This window comes from Agrilus planipennis, unplaced genomic scaffold (genome assembly GCF_000699045.2).
Source record: "Agrilus planipennis isolate EAB-ADULT unplaced genomic scaffold, Apla_2.0 scaffold190, whole genome shotgun sequence".
Lineage (NCBI taxonomy): Eukaryota > Metazoa > Arthropoda > Insecta > Coleoptera > Buprestidae > Agrilus > Agrilus planipennis.
Window position 1 is genome coordinate 406673 of NW_020442444.1, and position 19509 is coordinate 426181.

The 19509-nt window shown below is 37.3% G+C and overlaps 1 protein-coding gene across 3 annotated transcripts in view; it reads right to left on the bottom strand.

Moving 5' to 3' along the window:
- Positions 1 to 19509, bottom strand: part of LOC108738328 (heterogeneous nuclear ribonucleoprotein C) — a 339083-nt gene that overhangs the window by 122698 nt on the left and 196876 nt on the right. For all 3 annotated transcript variants that reach the window (XM_025980376.1, XM_025980377.1, XM_025980378.1), the window contains one exon: positions 9698 to 9715. In XM_025980376.1, the coding sequence (XP_025836161.1) occupies positions 9698 to 9715 (18 nt within the window). The remainder of the gene's footprint in view (positions 1 to 9697; positions 9716 to 19509) is intronic.

Below are 19509 nucleotides of genomic sequence, written 5' to 3' on the forward strand. Positions count from 1 at the left end.
TACTAGGATTAAAAACAATTGTCTGAAACCATTGTATTAACTAATTACTAAACAGCAGAAAAATACAACTTTATTTTAAGCGGGCGAATGCGAAATATTGGTTTACTTTTGTTAGAATAGTAAACTTCTTGTTCGCATCTATAATATTTTTTTACTATACTCTTATATATTCTTATTACTTTTATACATATCTATTTGAATAAAACCTGTTTACCTTTTCAATACTGGTGTTTGGTATGTATATAATGATTATGAGCAAGTGAGACCAAAATTGTTTATAAATGGTATTGTTGATATTGGGCAGACCGACAGCGAAAGAAATGTAAACCTAGGAATAAGCAGTAAGACGTTGAAAATAAAAGGGTAAAGACTGGCTTCTGAACAGTCGAGAGCGACTATATTATGTGAATATTAATTGAGAGCAAAACGCATGCGTGTCACCCCTTTGAGTGCACTGTTGCCCGGCAAGGTCCGTGGTTCCTTCGAGTGGGGTTACTCGTAGTTCAAGGGGTGCTACGGGCTACTCGAATGACGTGATTGGGTTCGAGAGGGTAGCCTCATAGGTAGGTGCCCCCGAACTGGTCACTGGGATGCTAACATCTACGGATGGTTGGGTGTCCAGGGAAGCCTTTACTTATTTTAGGTTGACACTAGCTAGTCGTCGAAGAAAAGTAGACAAATGGTAATTCACATATCTTGAATATGAGTTGGTTATAACGACAGATCCTGTGGGAGCTAGGGGGAAGAAATCCCCCGGGTGAGTAATTGAAACAATCATTATTAATTGCGAACGGAACAGTAACTGTTTATGTTTTTTTTGATATCTGCGATTTTCCTGTCGAGTCTATAAATCATTTGCCGCTGCTGAGTGACCGCTTCGTGATGACCCATGCAGATTGTTATTGATATGAAGAACTATCTTCAGGTAACATCTTCAATTAATTATTAAAGTTTTACAAGAGAAAAGGTTGCATAGTAATCCGAGGCTTAAACAGATGTATGTTGATTTTATGCGAGAATATTTGCCACACCACCGGGTTTTGAAAGAAAATAGTACGACCACCAAGTTAAGGGTCGTTTTCAACGCGTCGGCGGAAACTACATCGGGACTATCCTTAAACAATGTCTTAATGGTAGGACCAGTCATTCAGCGCGGCTTATTTTCGATATTATTAAAATTTCGTAAACACAACGTGGTAATCATGGCCGATATCGAGAAAATGTATAGACAGGTTAGCGCAGTGGTTTCCAACCTTTGGGGCGCGCCCCTCTATGGGGGCGCGAGACTGTTGCAAGGGGGGAGGGCATGCAGCTGTTTCCAAAATATTATTTTCGAATACAAACCAAAAAAAGCTAAAACATTCATCCATTTTATGTATATTTTTACATAATATTGAGTATATTATTCTGTAGCCCATTAAATAAATTATAATATCAATTGAGTATTTATGAAATTAGATTGTTAGAAAAATTAAGGGGCCGCAACAATTTTTTTTAATGGGGGGCGCAGGTACAAAAAAAGTTGGAAACCACTGCCTTATAGGATCACTCGTGTGTCTGTCATCGAAGATGTTTACTTTTTTCATCTTTTTTTAATCGAATATCTTCTTTTTTCGCCGAATGTTTTTAAAAACCAGTCAATTTGAACATGTATCTCTCTTACAATACTGTACGTAACATTTCACTAAAGAAGTCTTTATTTGATACACATTGTGTTTTGTCCGAATGCAAAACCGAATACACGCTTGCATCTGATTATTTCGAAAACAGGAGCGGTAAACACCAACCCATTGTTTAAACGAAGTAGGCGTGAGTGATAATGTGTTCGTGTGTGTGTGTGTGTGTATTTATGTGGGTGAACGTGTGTAAATGTCGGGGAAATTCAATTAACTTTAATGGTTGATCCGCAAGCAGAATCAACACCAGAACCGCTGTTATCATCGGCATCGATACGGTAGCTAGCATAACTACTATCTCTTGCACTGTCGTCTATTCTTCTTCTTCTTTTTCTTCTTCCTTAACATCGCAACGTCGCGCCGACGTCTCAAACTTTGCTGTCGGCATTCTGCGGTTTGACAACGGACGACAAATCGACAGTGTTTAAAACTAGGACGCGATGAGCGCAGTGGCAGCTCTCTAATGAGAGCAAGTGATTAATTGCACCCTCTTCGAATGGCGGCTCTGAGTATGAAAGTTAAAAAAAAACTTAGGCATTATTACGTATTCATGGTTTGCAAACCATTTAGACCAGATCAAAGATTAGTTCAGTCGTTAACAACAATTTTAATAAGCGCGGACACGTGTTTCGCTCATGAACATCCTCAATAGAAGCTTTTTCTTGTCTTTATTATTTTCATCACCACAGACTCCTTTTTTATTTAAATAATGTGAAATTCATCTAATTATCCGCTACATATTACTTCAAGTTTATCATCATCATAAAGTTGCCAGTCTTAAGACTGTTTGGACACGCACCACCACTCTTTCCTATTCTGAGCTAATTTCGCATTTCCCTAAAACTAGAATAACCCACATCCTTAACTATTTGTGAACAGTAATCTAACCTACGTCAACCTCTACTCCTCTTAACTCCTGTTTCTTCCTCTAATATGTCCCTGATGCCTGAGAAGGTGTCTTACCGACTAACTTGCCTTTTTTATTAACTTCCGTAGAGTCCTCTGTTCTCCTATTCTTTCTAATACCTTTTCATTTCGAACCTTCTATATCTACTGTATCCTACTGTATCATTCGCCAGTAACACCACATTTCAGACGCTTTTAACCTTTTCATATCCGCCGCGTCTACCGTCCATGTTTCGCACCCGCAAATCGCCGCGCTCCAAACATACACCTTTAACAATCATCCCCACTTGTCTCATGGTTCTAACATTTTATTCTCCAACTAGTGAAATATTGCACCTTCCCCTATTGCACTTATTGATGACATCCCCCGAGGTGGTCCTCGACCGGACATCCGAATGGGGGACTAGTTTACGTCCGGAGTGCTTTACCCTAGAGGACACCATCATTTGAGATTGGTGTGTTTTTCTTGGGATATCATAACGTGGTGGTTTCCCGTTGCCTTCCACATCGCAGTATTGTGAATCAGTGTGCCATACGGATCCTCGTGATCTCTGCCACCCTGAGTAGCTCTTTCAGCTGCTATCCTCCCTCAGGAACTTGTATTAGTTTGTTTTTTCTTTTAAAACCCCTCCATTATGATTGAACCTATGGTCCGGTTCCCTAAATCATCGAACTCGCAAGCCGATCCACCCACTCAAGTTTGTACCAGAGCTTCGTCAAGATTCAAATCCCGTCGAATCGGTACTAAAGTTAATTAGTTAAGGAAAAATTGTTGTTGCTGTCACACCCTCGCTGGGAATCGAACTAGAGGTACGAAAGCTGACAGCAGCAGATGACGGGTGCGTAAAGCCAGGGGCCTGGATTTGATTCCCCGCGACGGTCTGGTAGACGCAACAATTTTCCTCATTAATTTGAGGTAATCTGTAGTGGGCAGCAGTTAGAAGAATTTTACATCCAACTTTAAAAGGTAGAGATTAATAAACCTATATTTTTATCGATTTTCATAAATGCCACGTAATACCTAAAAATTGAGCACGTTTCTTAGCTTGTTCCTGACTTGTAGTGGCTTATACCTACAGTGTTTTAATATACAATCCGTTTTCATAGTTACCGTACCTAAATCTTAAACGGCTACTGTTTTAGTTACGTTTAGAAAATAAACAGTAAAGGCCCATTAATCTCGAATTTATATACTCCCTATATGGTCTATCCCGAGCCGCCACTGTAATGCAGCTAGTTCGTCTGGCACTGAATTACTTCCTCTTCATCTAACGAATTTCTAGAGCGCTCTCTCCTATAGCCATCGCTATTCGAAGGATTGCTAAGCTGACGAACCGTACAAAAGACTGACAATAATTACAACTGAAAAACTTCAAAGACACTCAGAATACGAAACGTCGTATTAAAGTCTCAAAGCTCGAACAATTAATACCACATAGCATTTAGATTTTCATAGGGCATAGAAGACGAATGAAGCAGCATCTAAATAGGAGGTGTAGGTATATACAAGGTGGAATATGAAATTGATCTTTAGAAGAGTTGAAAGTATTAATGATATCACTGGTTAGTACCAATATTATCTACCATACAACGACGAAGCACTAAATATCGATGTCATCGACGCGTGATAAATGAGAGGCTTAAGACAGGCGGATGGCTGACTTATTTGTTCCAAAAGCTATAATCCTGTCAGCGTCATCTCATTTACGTTTACCTGCTGCTACCTCACCTTGTTGCGGTGGGGGGGCTCAGTACCCATACACATGTTATGGCGAAGCTAAAGGACCCCCGGGCATCTGGAAGCAAAAGTGATTGTGGGAAGCAGCCGACGGACACGGGCGAAGGTCCGGAAGCACCCGTCTGATGTGGCAGAGGAAGCCGCGGAAGCTCTGAGGGGAAAGTACGCGGTAGCTGGCGGTCGAACGCGACGTAAGGCCAACATAGACGAGGTAGGCTAACGCGGGGGTCGCATCTACCCCTGCAATAAAGCCTGCCGAGTCGAAAGGGAGGCTCTCTCGGTGCGGCCACGAACACCATTAGTGGCAATCGCAAGGGAACCTCGACAGGCGCCGAAAAGTCAGCGGTCCTTTAGGTAGATTCACTCCCTACCCGTGTCTAAGGCGATGTAAGTGTTCTGGCAGTGGTGCGCATCAGGTGGGGTCACAGAGTTGGGGGTAACCTGACCCATTAGGGGAGTTACGACGTGAAGCATGGTGGAATGCCGACAACCATATGTGGATCGGGTGTGCAGTCTGACCCTTTAGGAGTTTAGCTTCGATTCCTGCCTCGCCAATTGGTGTTGCACTCGAGGTGGCAGTTGAGTACAGCCCGCATGCTGGGTTAGGGGACTGTGCAGCGGATCGCCTGGTTCGTTGTGTAGTCCCTGCATTGAACGCGTAAGGGTGTAGATAGGTCCCAACTTGGGGGTTACTCGCCTCGTTAACCCTCAGGCACTGCATCGGTGGCGTCCTGGGACAAATTCGTCTGACGGAGGGGAGATCCCAGGGAGTCCATCATTTCATCACGGCACAGCTGTGGTGGTTTGACGTGTGGATTTACCATCAAATGGTATGGAGTCGTACGTTAAATCTCAATTAGTTGCCTCCTTCAATGTACCGAACGGCATGGCCTAGAGGTTTAGACCATTGATTAGCATTCGGGAGGACACCGGTTCGATTCCGGGTTCGTCTGCCTTGGTCCAAGTTTTTTTGTGGTTTCCTTGGATCAATTAGGCAAATGTTGGGGCAGTAATATTCCACAGATAATCTTTCATTCTCTTCTATCTTCATTTCATCCACTTATCTCTTTCACCAGAACCACTACCCACCCGTTCCTACGATTCCTAAAAGGAGACTGAATAGGGCCTTCTGCCCTACCTTACAACGTAATCCGAAGGGACTGCCCGCCCACCAGCATTAATGGCTGGTGGGAATGAAACACCCAAAAGTTTTTTTTTTCCTTCAATGTGTACCGCTAGTTACGTTTTGTCCTTCTTCTTCTTAACATGCGTTTTTAATTCATGTTTTCTTCGTTGTGCCTGTAGTTATAATCCGTTATTTCATAGTTAATAATTCATTTGTAAATAAAGTCTATATATAGTGTTTTATATCGAGCATTCTTCGTTCCGTTAAAAACAACATTTTGAGAAAATACTGCTCTCGGCAAACAGCTGTGCTGAGCTAATCTTCGTATTTCCATAAAACTAGAACACCTCACATACTTAATTATTTATGAACAATAATGTAAACTAATCTAGGTCTACCTCTAACCTTCTTAACTTTTGTTTCTCTTCCAATATGTCTCTAACTAGTCATTTAGGCCTGAGAAGGTGTCCTACCAACCTTTCTCGACTATTTCTAATTGACTTCCACGGCGCCCTCTATTCTCCTACTCTTCCTTATCCACGGTATCTTCATTATCCGCCACCATCCACAGAGCCGTTGTATTTTAAGGGCATATATTGCATAAATTTTTCAAAAAATTGAATTTTCTGGAAAACGTTAGCTGTCTGCACTCAAGAACATAAAAGCGCTACCGCTATCGATCACCCTGTTCAGTATTTGCGTCGCACCATAGGTCGCTATTTCTGGAATACGTTCATAACAATTTTCCTTGTTTAAACAAGTTCTTCCCCCTTTTTGTTAACAATTTGTCTAATCGCTTTCTTTGTGTTAAAAATTATTGGAAAAATTAAATTTAAAGAAACTGTTTGTAAATAGGTATGCAACACATTGTACACTTCAGCATAAGAAATTGCTGATACTAATTTTCATTTACGTAATACAACTTTGCCCTGTGCTGACAGCGCTCATAATTTTCTTTATATATAATGTTAGTGTGAATTACTTGGCGTAACTCAAACAACGCATGCAACAAATTTTAAAAATTAAAACTGTGAAAGCCGTGACAATACCACAAAGAAGATGCAAGTTACAAAGAGTGTTCGCGGATTTTGTTTGAGCTTTGTTTCTATTCACCGACGGATATACGTGATACCAGTAGTCTAACAGAAAACGCGCGTTGATGGAATTTCTGCAATTCGAATATGGTAATGAAAGTATCTTGAATGGAACGTAGGGCAAAACAAAGGGCGCGCAAACTATATCTTTCAGCGACTTCTTTCCTCGTTTTATCCAAGATTAAACGGTCGACGAGAGAAAGCATTGCGAGCAGCGCTAATACAATTCGAACAAATTTATATTTTATGCTCGCGTTATTTTTGCTCTCCGTTTCTGCGAAGACAACGCGCATCTGTGTTGAAACGAACTGCTGGATGGTCGCTGATATTAGAAGATAAAAGCCCGTTAGATTTTCTATTACCTACTGAGAGAAAGAGCGTTCGCTTAAACAGGGCGTCAAGACTGACTGTTTTTCCTTATTTCAATTCGAAAACAATTGCCATCACGAATCGTTAAATTCCGTAAGGGAAGAACAAGAAGAAACTAAAATACTATTTCATAGTAGTTGTACTTTGCTAGCTTTTCCGAATTATGAAAATCTGACAGTGTTACAATTTAATTACTTATTGTTATATAGAAACGAATTATATATTTATTTAGCGCCTTCATCATGTGATATAGGGGGGAATTTTTATATGGGTACATTCATTTTGAGATAGTACTTTAATATTTATTAAAAGCTATTTTATATAACTTAAAAGAATTTAGTCACCAATTTACCAAGCAATTTCATGTTAGCCAACGGATAAAAACAACTTAATTACTCCAAGAATAATTTAACTATAATTAATATAATATGCCGCAAATGGGGCGTTAAACGCCATCTGTAGTACAATGCTACATTTAGTGCAATTAATTTACCATGGACCTAAATGTAGTGTTGTACTACAGATGGCGTTTACTGCGCCATTTGTAGGATCTCATTGACTGAAATAGCTTGGCATTTGGATGTNCTATAAAACCGGCGGAATTTACATTTTATTTTTGAGGGGCTACGAAACGAATTTATCACCGTAATTAATAAAAACTCTTTAAATCGGCCGAATTTACAATCGCTGTTTGCAGGATAATAATAATATTATATTAAATTATATAATAATATTTTCTGCTTAAATTTCTTGTCTAACTAAATAAATGAGTTATCAATCGACCTAATACTATTTCCTTGTAAAGCTATTCAAATGAACCCTTACTTTGAGGTTTAAATCTATATAATAGAACAAACGAAATCTCAGGATAATATCTCATGGTTCAAACGAATCCGTATATAACTTTCATTCTGTTTTCCTTTGTTATAATATTATAGATCAAAATCAAAGTCAAAAAAATATTTTATCTTGACTTTGATTTTGACTTTGACACTGTCCGACTAGAAATTAGAAGCAGGTTAGCCCGATATATGTGAGGACCTAATAAGGCTGTCCAGTGTAAGGAATTTCCATTGACGTCCTAATGTGGATTGAATAAAGATATCCGAAATAAAAATATACTTGTCAGGTCCAAATCAGGATGTACACAGTTTATCCTATCAAAGTAAAAAGTTGATGAAATCAACTTTTCCAAGCTAGGATCTTATCATGATTAGGTCATTTTATCCTTTACAGGGTAAATATAATTAAATTCTTATCAGGATTGAGTGTGGATAAACTTGATTGGCCAGAATTTAAATATCATCAGGATATCATGGATTTTTCTTCTTGTTAAATGTCAATTACAATTTTACCAGTTTTTTTATACGATGCCAGAAAAATTTTATCAATAAATCTATGGTTATCTTAAAACTGGCTTATTTTAATAATAAATTTGCAATCAGGTTTTGATAGGTTTTTTTGAATTACCTTATTAGGTCCTAATTTTTATTTCCCTATCAGGTTCTCCTTAAAAAAAAGCGCAACAGTCCTATTCATATCCAAATAGGGTGGTGCTTGTCAGGATCACAGATATATGTGCAGTGACAAAGTGAAGGGGACAGAAGTAGATCTTATTCTGTTTAAAGTTGTTGCATAGAATCAGTGCAATATGAAATGACCAATAATATTAAATAAAGTTCAAGACAATTAAGGGTTTGAAAGGTTTTTATTTCTGAAGAACCAAAACCGATGTTTCGCCTCTATTTGGGAACGTCTCAATTGCCTTGCACTTTACTTAATATTATCCAAACTAAGAGATGAAGTGGAGAATAGATGAAATGACCCATGTCGCAGGCGGCATTGAAATCAGGATTACTACTACTACAGTTTCGAGCTGTAAATTTAGGTATTTCTGATGGTGTATGCGTAAAATTAAAGAATAACTTTTGTTTTCTGTCAAGAAATTAAATATGCTTATTATTTTATGATATAATAAAATAATTCAAAGTGCTCTGTATTCTGTCGAAACTGCTGGACGCGGATCGCGATTTCGATCTTTCTCGATCTCATCAGCGCGTCGCAGACAGCTCCGACAGAACACAGACCAACTTTTACCTGCTGTCTTAACAGCGCGTTTTATAAAATACCACAAATGGCGCGGTAAACGCCATCTGTAGTACGATGCTACATTTTAGGATTACGTATGCTCAACGTGATAGGCACGTTACCATAATCGAATAATTTTATGATATAGAAAAGTGAACAATGTTGACATTATTATATGTATGTAAATAGCTCGTCAGTTGCGGAAATCAAGTTTCGAAAATTTGTCCTGCTGTTTCCGAGTATGTTTTAAATCTCCCCCAAAATCAATCCCCAAAACGTATACTTATAATATTTGAGATAATTAAACTGCATCTACTTTTGAGTCAGTAACTATATAGGTACCTCCAGCAACTAAATAATAATTATTTCGTATACCTTTGGATAAACATATTCTTATTAAGGGCATAAACAGTACAAAAATGTAACGAGTGCAGTCAAATGTCATCCCGTTTGCTATTCATTAAGTTTTACATTCAGACTGATGTCAGAAGTGGAAGACAAAGAGCAAGGAATATAAAAATCTTTTCAAATGTTAAGTGTTTACTTACAGTGCGGATACTCGAACATCCGTTACCCTTTTTCCGAATGGGGTTTTCGCTCTCATATTTTTTTGTTAAACGTAACGAGCCTTCATTCATACGGCTCATTACTTTACAATAATTATTTCGAGTGCGGCGTGTCGAGAGGTTTTGCGACTCACCTGTCATAGTAGTAGTCCCTGAAACAGAAAGAAACATATCATTAGTGCACGAATAGAAGGGAACATGTGCCACCGAATAGCGTTGCACGTGTACTGGGGAGCTGCAGGTGGCCCAGCCCCACAATCTTTCTCTCGGCTTGAGCACGTCATCATTTCGTCGTAATTTGATGGCATTAAAAAGTGTCAAGAGCAATTGCAAACAGATTAATTAACGCGGGTCGTTAGTATAACGGAAAGGGTGAATTTTTAAAACAGCAGGGACGGTCTTTTGAAATTCTTAAAGGTGGGATGCGGTTTGAAAATTTTTAAGTAATGATGATAAATAACATGCGCGTTGCGCGTGTCGCAGACTTTTCTTAAAGTTTCTTGCATTTATTGCAGTTGAAGTAGTTCATGAACTAAGAGGAAATAATGTATCAGAAAAACTAATATCAACTAAAAGGAAATATAATCTATTAGGAAAAGTAATATCTTAAGTAGAGGGAAAGGATTGTTTTTGAAAGGCTATGACTCGCGAAAAAATTAACACTTTACCAGATATAATAAAAAACTTAAAATTGGCAATCTTCTCATCTATTGAAATCCGTGAGTAAAGAAAATAGGAGAGATAGGTTAGTAGAACACTTTCTCAGGCATAAAGTGCTAGTCAGAAACATATTAGAGACAGAAACAGGAATTAAGAGGAGTAGAGATAGATCAACAATAAATTCCTCTTAACAAATAGTTAAGGATGTGGGATATTCTAGTTTTAGGAAAATGCGCAGATTAACTCGGGATAGGGAGGTACGTGTCCAACCAGTCTTAGGACTGGCGACTTTATGATGATGATGATAAGAAATTTACTTGAATCAATTTGTAGTTTCTTGTGTATCGTCTTCTTACATCTTTCTTTATTATCACTATTTATTGTAATAATTTATTTCTAAGCGAACAATCAAAAAATTGTTTATGTATAGGGTATTCCATTTTTGACACTTTTGAAGGGTATCCCCCTTATTTTTAAAGGTAGAGATTGTGGTATCCCCAACAGGTTGCCACTTTTTTGTAACATTAAAGATGTTACCTCTTTTGGGTTCTTGGGATGCAGAGTGGAATTGAAAAGTATCATCGTTAGATCGATTACCCACTCCATCTCAATTGTTTTTGAACTTACCTAAGAAGTTAAAACTTATTCTTAAAAAAATTTTTCTTTAGAATCCAATGGTGTAGTAACTTTTTTTTAGCACCTTCCGTGTTTTTGTTATGACATAAACATTTTTTTTAAGTTAAACATCATGTTTTACATATTTAATAGGCATCATGTGGGTTTTCCAAGAATATATAATTATACAAAGTTATTCTCAAATACAAGCTTAGAATAACATTTTCTAAAAATTTTTTTTATATACAATCACCAAGTACTAGGTAGTATCATATATAATAACGCGCTAATATCTATGGTTCTAGCTTAGGTATTGACTTGTAATGAGAACTTGTGCAGCTATCTCTGCAGATGATAGAACTTTCTAGAATATGCTATCAAATGTTACTATTAATACGTCCAACCAAAAAAGATGGAATTAATTAATTACTTCCGATATTATCCAAGATGTTATACAGTAGAACCTCTATAACTCGAACATCGAGGCGGACGCCAAAAAGTTATAGAGTTTTCGACTTACGGAGGATTTTGACTTAGGCGGATTTTGATTCGACTTGTAGAAGTTAAGATTTGGTGTATTTACATTGTTCGTAAATCCTTAAAGTCGATAACTTAGTTTTCTTCGAACTACAGAAGTAATAAGTTTCAAACTATCGAGTTGTAAAGGTTGTAAAATAAAACATTGCTATGTTCGAAATACAGAGGTCCAATTTAATATTTCCAATTATAGAGGGAAAATATGCACCAAAATGGCTTGCAGGAACTCACTGATTATTTCGACTAATAGAGGGTTGAGATTTCGACTAATGGAGGTTTTGTGGCTTGAAGGAAAGAGAACAAAATATTTTTTCGAGTTTTGGAGGTTTTCAACTTATTGAGATTCTATTGTAGTTTAATCGGAGTTTTTAATTAATAATCGCGAATTCAATTGAAACTAAAAATAATGGTATAATTCCCTTTTATAAACGTTCCTTATCTGCATCTATCCTTGTGATCTGAAAACCGACTAGTACCTCTTGTAAAAAGAAAGATAAAAATTTAATAAAAACATGACTGATAGCATCATAAAATACGTACACCATGCATAGACATATAAATTTCCATATTATCCATCCTCTTCGAAAATTGACGACTCATTTTATTTTATGTAACACGATAAACCGTGACGTACACGAGCATGAAGATATTGAAATAAGGAATACGAAAAGGCAGTGCAACGGTTTTACCCTGTAACGACTTGGAATAAATACTGCATTGCGGTTATTACTAAAAGCAATCTATATTATATATATATATGTATATTTATGTATACATACATACTTCTTATGTATGTATTACCTACGAATAATGGAGGGTACGACATCGTTGCGTGTCAATGTCTAAAGCAACCACTCTCATCATTCTCTTTCTTTATCCAACCAATTAATAACTAAATTATCAAACTAATTGCTTTTAGAAAAACAAGTAGGTATAAAAGCAAGATTGGATACTTTTCTTAAAACAGGGGTGGGAATTGTTATAAAGATGATTGATATATGAACAGCTGGGAAAACGAAAGAGAATTTTGTGTGAAATAAGAGGCTGCTTGTGGCTACCATTGACGAGTGTTGGGCAAAGACACTGACCTCAACAGTTGGCTTGCTGCAGCTTCAGTGAAATGTGATGACATATTTGCGCGCATAGCGACATTGATCCCAGAATTTTGCTTTCCATGCAGTTTCATGGGGAATACGTTAAATATAATTCAAATTGTGTGTATATGTTACCGGAAACGTAGGAAATCTAGGAATTTTGAGCCTATTTAGGAAATCTATAAAATATTGTTTCAAAGATTTTTAATACACATATATCTTGGGAAATGTATAGATTTCCTAGGATGTGAATGAAATGAAATGAAATTCCGATATCGTACTAGGAAATTTATAACCTTAGACAAAAATTTTCAGTCTCTCTCCAGTCTCTCAGTTTCTTTCAGCATCTCTGAGAGCATCTCTCACAGTCTATCAGTTACTGCCTAGGTGTTTTTATGGATCTCTCACAGTCTCTGTATGTATGAGAGACTCGAACGATAAAGCTCAAATCTCTCACAAAGAGACTGAATAAATAGAACTGAAAAATTGAGAGACTCGAGTCTTTCGTAGAAAGATTGGGATCTCTGAAATATGTTGAACTTAGAAACACTTATTGAGAGATTCGAGTTTCTCGTTCAGAGACTGGATACGAAATGAGGATCTCTCTATGAGCGACTCGAGTCTCTTGTTCAGAGACTGGATATTAAATGAGGATCTCTCTATGAGCGACTCGAGTCTCTCGTTCAGAGACGTTAAACAATTTTTTTGAGTCTCTCGACAGTCTCTCTCAGCGACACCAGAGAGACTCGATGAGAGACGGAGACTCGAGTATCGCTTTCAGAGACTGAGAGACTAAACATTTTTATCTCGGGAAAACTAATGCTTTCTGTGAATAAAATGAATAAAACACGTTAGTAAACTGAAAATCAAAGTTATCTGGGTTTACGCGGTTCTAGTACTACCGCCTAGTGTATATGCATTGGTGACGTTATTGCTTGGTTAGGTTAGGTTTGGAGATTTATATGCGTTAGTGACGTTATTGTACGGTTATTAGGTAGATTTATGACAGACTGGAGTTTCTTTAATGCGCCTGGCTGATATTTTGGAATAATGTCTTCGAAAGTATGCTTCATTATGATCTCATTCATATGAAAATGATCGGCATTATCATTTCTATAACAGACAAAAAATTCAAGGTCATCGTGCTTACTGAAACAAAGATAACTTCGTCACATCATTCTAATATCTAACATCTCAGCCCGCCTCTGGCGGGCAGAGCCATTGGAAATCCTCCGGTCTGTCATAAATTTCCCTAATCAAACAATGACGTCACCAGTGGATACAGGTACATCCCTACCGTATTATTGCCTATTTAGTATTACCTGTAATACATTTCCGATTGCTATTTAGGAAATGTATAGATTTTCTGGGAAATGTGTCTAATATAATTTACTTCACACATTTCCGGGCGATTTCAGAAATTTTAGTAACATACATAACAAAAACAAAGGAAGAAGCCGCGAAGTTCGTCCACTATACGCGTAGAGCTGAGGTGATGTCGTGGTTTCCACGAAGGAAATTTTTAGGTGTCAAACAGTCCCATCTGTCTAGTAGGTATGAATACAAATAGGCCATCTGTGAGATTTAAGCGCGGCGTTGCCGCAAGTACGGCCATGTCCATGCAAATCAATGAGTCAGATCAGCTATAGCATTCGCTTTCCGCACCAAGTTGTAACGGCGCGAAGTCGCAAGTATGTCACTAGTCTTAACAAAAAAACACAACTTAACAAACAAACAAAGTTTGTCGCACACTTATCCGACCCGTCCTGTCAAAATACGGATGGGATAAAAAAATCTAAATGAATGGACAATCGCTCGTTAGTCCAGCAGGGCACGGCTCTGACGGAATGTCGACGGAACAGATTGTTGGTCTCCGATCCTGCCCAGCAAAAAAAGACACGTGCCGTGACGTAGTGTGATGAACTGGCCAAGTGAGCGCATCGAGCATCATGCCACTATCATCTTGTTTAAACCTGTCGGACGCATATTTATATTACAAACTTGCAAAATTGAATTTAAAATAAGCAATTAGCTCTCCATGCCTTTTTAAAATGGCCTGTTGCGTTTGCGTAACATATTCGGGACTTTCCCTGTCTCGTAAATATGACTAAGTAGCTTAAACATACTATCTCTAACCTCTTGTCCTGCATGTTTTAGAACTTCCCCCTGTATCCCATCTAGACCTGGCGCCATATTATTCTTTAAGTTTTTTAGTGATACATCGAACTCTTCTCTCTTGTAACTAATCGCCTGATGAGTATCATTTTTTTTTGAAGTGAAACTTCTTTACACACGGTAGGGTAAGGCGAATTACTGTGTAACGAAATCATGCAACGCATTTCCCCTGCTGTCTGTCCCTATGTATGCTTAGATCTTTAAAACTACGCAACGGATTTTAATGCGTTTTTATTTAATAGATAGAGTAATTCAAGATGAAGGTTTATATGTATAATACAAGTATAATATAGTAGAGAAACACTGATAATTTTCGAGGTTTGTAATGCGATGTCATAAATAAACACATTTTTTGCGCTTACATTGCAAACGCTGGCCGAACCCTACGAGATAGATCAAAGTAATATACTACAGTATTGTACACCTTAAAAAGGCCTACAAAAAAGTCCGGGATTGTATATGTCTATCTCTCAGGAATAACCCACAATAACCATTTTTTATCCTTTACGTGTTACGAGAAATAATGGCTTATTTACGAAGCGATTTTAAGCAATACAACATTAAGCTTTATCCAATTAAGTACATTGTGCATTTAATATGAATCAATATGGCCCCTTACAGCATGTAATTTAAGTGAATATTTTCGAAGATATTACAGGCTTAAAATGCAGGGACATAGCGGTCGCGGCGGTACCGGCCGGTTTGTATTGTCTAATGACAAAAAAAGCTGTGATTGTTGTATATAAAGACATTCTATAGATAGTATATTTACTATGAGCATTACACCCGTGCGAAGCATAGTGTACAAATAATAGCATTAAACCAATTCCTTAACCCCTATCCCGGTATGTTTGTGTGTTTGAAGAAGTTTCACTTCAGTAGCGTGTATAATTACACGTTGTATTTTTTTTATAGTATATGGTGAGTATCAATATTGATGTGTTAATTATAAAGACTGAAACTGTTTGCTATATATGGGTATTAAAAAAATATTATTTTTACTTTAACCGTAAAGTAACTGATTTCGCATTCTTATTTACTCGCAATTTGTAATTTAAGACTCACTTTATGGCTGTACCGCAAATGAACTTTTTCGCGTGGAGCATTAATGTTTCAATATTGATAGTAAAAGTTGTAAAGTGACACTAAAGGTAATCGTAAAGGGCGGCAATATTGTCTCCAGTTCGTATAAGACTTTTCTAAATCTTCCGCTAGAAGGTAATTTGTCCTTTTTGAAGACCTTATAAAGTTTTATGATGTCTTTTATGAAGATCTTCCGTCTTGGAATGTTCCGTGTTGTACGTTCGCTATCTGTACAGAATCGGAATTCGATTTCTAATGAAATATTATACTGCAAGAAAACGTCTTAAAAAACGAAAGAAGAAAATTTTAATGAAAGAATAAAAATTACTCTAATGTAAATTCCCCTTTACGATGGATTATCTGACCCTGATGCAAAGCCAAAAAGTGGGACAGAAGACCCTTTCAGCATCTCAATAGATATCGCAAGAATGAGGGGGTCGTCTTGTAGTTCTGGACCAGTGATGAGCAACGCAAGATGAAGATCAAGACATCACATCAAAGACTACGACCAAGACTGTCGCAGTCTTGATATTGGTCTTGGTATTGCTCATTCGATCTTGGTCTTACTCTTGTTCAAATAGTGCTAGTCTTGGTCTTGGTCTTGGTCTTGCTGATATAGGTTTGGTCTTGGTCTTGGTCTTGTGTGTTAGGTCTTGGTCTAGCTCAATTGATCCGATTCTCACATTTTTTTAATAATTCTTCTAAGCTTATATTTTGTCTTGGTTTTAGTCTACATTTTGTTCGTTCGTTCTTAGCTTTAACCTTGGTGTTCTTCTTTAGGTCTTAGTTTTAGTCTTGGTCTTGTTCGTTTGGTTTTGGTCTTGCTAGTATAAGCACAGCTTTGGTCTTGCATTTTCGCAATTTTGCTCATCACTATTGTAGACAGTAAGATGAGACAGACCAAATGAAAACGGGAGAGAAGTAAAACATATTACCTATGTAATATTACTGCCTTAATAATTGCTTTAAAAAATCTAAATAAATTATAGAAAACTTGAACCAGGGTTGGCGGATCCGGAATCGAGGCAGGTGCAGTGGGTGTTCGAGATTCTAGACTTTAGAGGATGTTACTCAACAACTATGAATAATGTTTCTGTTGTAACCTTAAATAGACAAATTTTGCGGTCTCCTGTATAAAGTGCCTGTGTTACCACAGGTTCAAAAGGAAGGAGGGGTATTGAGTAAGCACACTCCTTTTTCTTTGTCAGAAAAGTCGGGGATATATGAAAGTAGCTGTAATGACTGTAGTAAATAATATATTGGACAAATTAGACGCTCAATCAAAACTAGATTTAAGGAGCATTTAGCTCATGCACGGTTTGGTAGAGCAGAAAAATTGCCCAACATATTCTTACTGAAGAACATAATATTAATATTAATAATCTTAAGNGCAGTAATATTCCACAGATAATCTTTCATTCTCTTCTATCTTCATTTCATCCACTTATCTCTTTCACCAGAACCACTACCCACCCGTTCCTACGATTCCTAAAAGGAGACTGAATAGGGCCTTCTGCCCTACCTTACAACGTAATCCGAAGGGACTGCCCGCCCACCAGCATTAATGGCTGGTGGGAATGAAACACCCAAAAGTTTTTTTTTTCCTTCAATGTGTACCGCTAGTTACGTTTTGTCCTTCTTCTTCTTAACATGCGTTTTTAATTCATGTTTTCTTCGTTGTGCCTGTAGTTATAATCCGTTATTTCATAGTTAATAATTCATTTGTAAATAAAGTCTATATATAGTGTTTTATATCGAGCATTCTTCGTTCCGTTAAAAACAACATTTTGAGAAAATACTGCTCTCGGCAAACAGCTGTGCTGAGCTAATCTTCGTATTTCCATAAAACTAGAACACCTCACATACTTAATTATTTATGAACAATAATGTAAACTAATCTAGGTCTACCTCTAACCTTCTTAACTTTTGTTTCTCTTCCAATATGTCTCTAACTAGTCATTTAGGCCTGAGAAGGTGTCCTACCAACCTTTCTCGACTATTTCTAATTGACTTCCACGGCGCCCTCTATTCTCCTACTCTTCCTTATCCACGGTATCTTCATTATCCGCCACCATCCACAGAGCCGTTGTATTTTAAGGGCATATATTGCATAAATTTTTCAAAAAATTGAATTTTCTGGAAAACGTTAGCTGTCTGCACTCAAGAACATAAAAGCGCTACCGCTATCGATCACCCTGTTCAGTATTTGCGTCGCACCATAGGTCGCTATTTCTGGAATACGTTCATAACAATTTTCCTTGTTTAAACAAGTTCTTCCCCCTTTTTGTTAACAATTTGTCTAATCGCTTTCTTTGTGTTAAAAATTATTGGAAAAATTAAATTTAAAGAAACTGTTTGTAAATAGGTATGCAACACATTGTACACTTCAGCATAAGAAATTGCTGATACTAATTTTCATTTACGTAATACAACTTTGCCCTGTGCTGACAGCGCTCATAATTTTCTTTATATATAATGTTAGTGTGAATTACTTGGCGTAACTCAAACAACGCATGCAACAAATTTTAAAAATTAAAACTGTGAAAGCCGTGACAATACCACAAAGAAGATGCAAGTTACAAAGAGTGTTCGCGGATTTTGTTTGAGCTTTGTTTCTATTCACCGACGGATATACGTGATACCAGTAGTCTAACAGAAAACGCGCGTTGATGGAATTTCTGCAATTCGAATATGGTAATGAAAGTATCTTGAATGGAACGTAGGGCAAAACAAAGGGCGCGCAAACTATATCTTTCAGCGACTTCTTTCCTCGTTTTATCCAAGATTAAACGGTCGACGAGAGAAAGCATTGCGAGCAGCGCTAATACAATTCGAACAAATTTATATTTTATGCTCGCGTTATTTTTGCTCTCCGTTTCTGCGAAGACAACGCGCATCTGTGTTGAAACGAACTGCTGGATGGTCGCTGATATTAGAAGATAAAAGCCCGTTAGATTTTCTATTACCTACTGAGAGAAAGAGCGTTCGCTTAAACAGGGCGTCAAGACTGACTGTTTTTCCTTATTTCAATTCGAAAACAATTGCCATCACGAATCGTTAAATTCCGTAAGGGAAGAACAAGAAGAAACTAAAATACTATTTCATAGTAGTTGTACTTTGCTAGCTTTTCCGAATTATGAAAATCTGACAGTGTTACAATTTAATTACTTATTGTTATATAGAAACGAATTATATATTTATTTAGCGCCTTCATCATGTGATATAGGGGGGAATTTTTATATGGGTACATTCATTTTGAGATAGTACTTTAATATTTATTAAAAGCTATTTTATATAACTTAAAAGAATTTAGTCACCAATTTACCAAGCAATTTCATGTTAGCCAACGGATAAAAACAACTTAATTACTCCAAGAATAATTTAACTATAATTAATATAATATGCCGCAAATGGGGCGTTAAACGCCATCTGTAGTACAATGCTACATTTTATTATTACGTACGTTGTACTACAGATGGCGTTTATCGCGCCATCTGTAGTATATTATAAAACGCGCTGTTAAGACAGCAGGTAAAAATTAGTGTGTGTTCTGTCGAAGCTGTCTGCGACGCGCTGATGAGATCCAAAATAGATCGAAACGCATCTGGCAGTTTCAACAGAATACATACCACTTCGAATTATTTTATTCGATTAAGCTAACGTGTCTATCACGTTGAGGTTGGCTACGCCGGGATTCGTTTTCAGCAAGTAGATATCCACACAAGTGGACCTTGTTGGAGCATACGTAATCCTAAAATGTAGCATCGTGCTACAGATGGCGT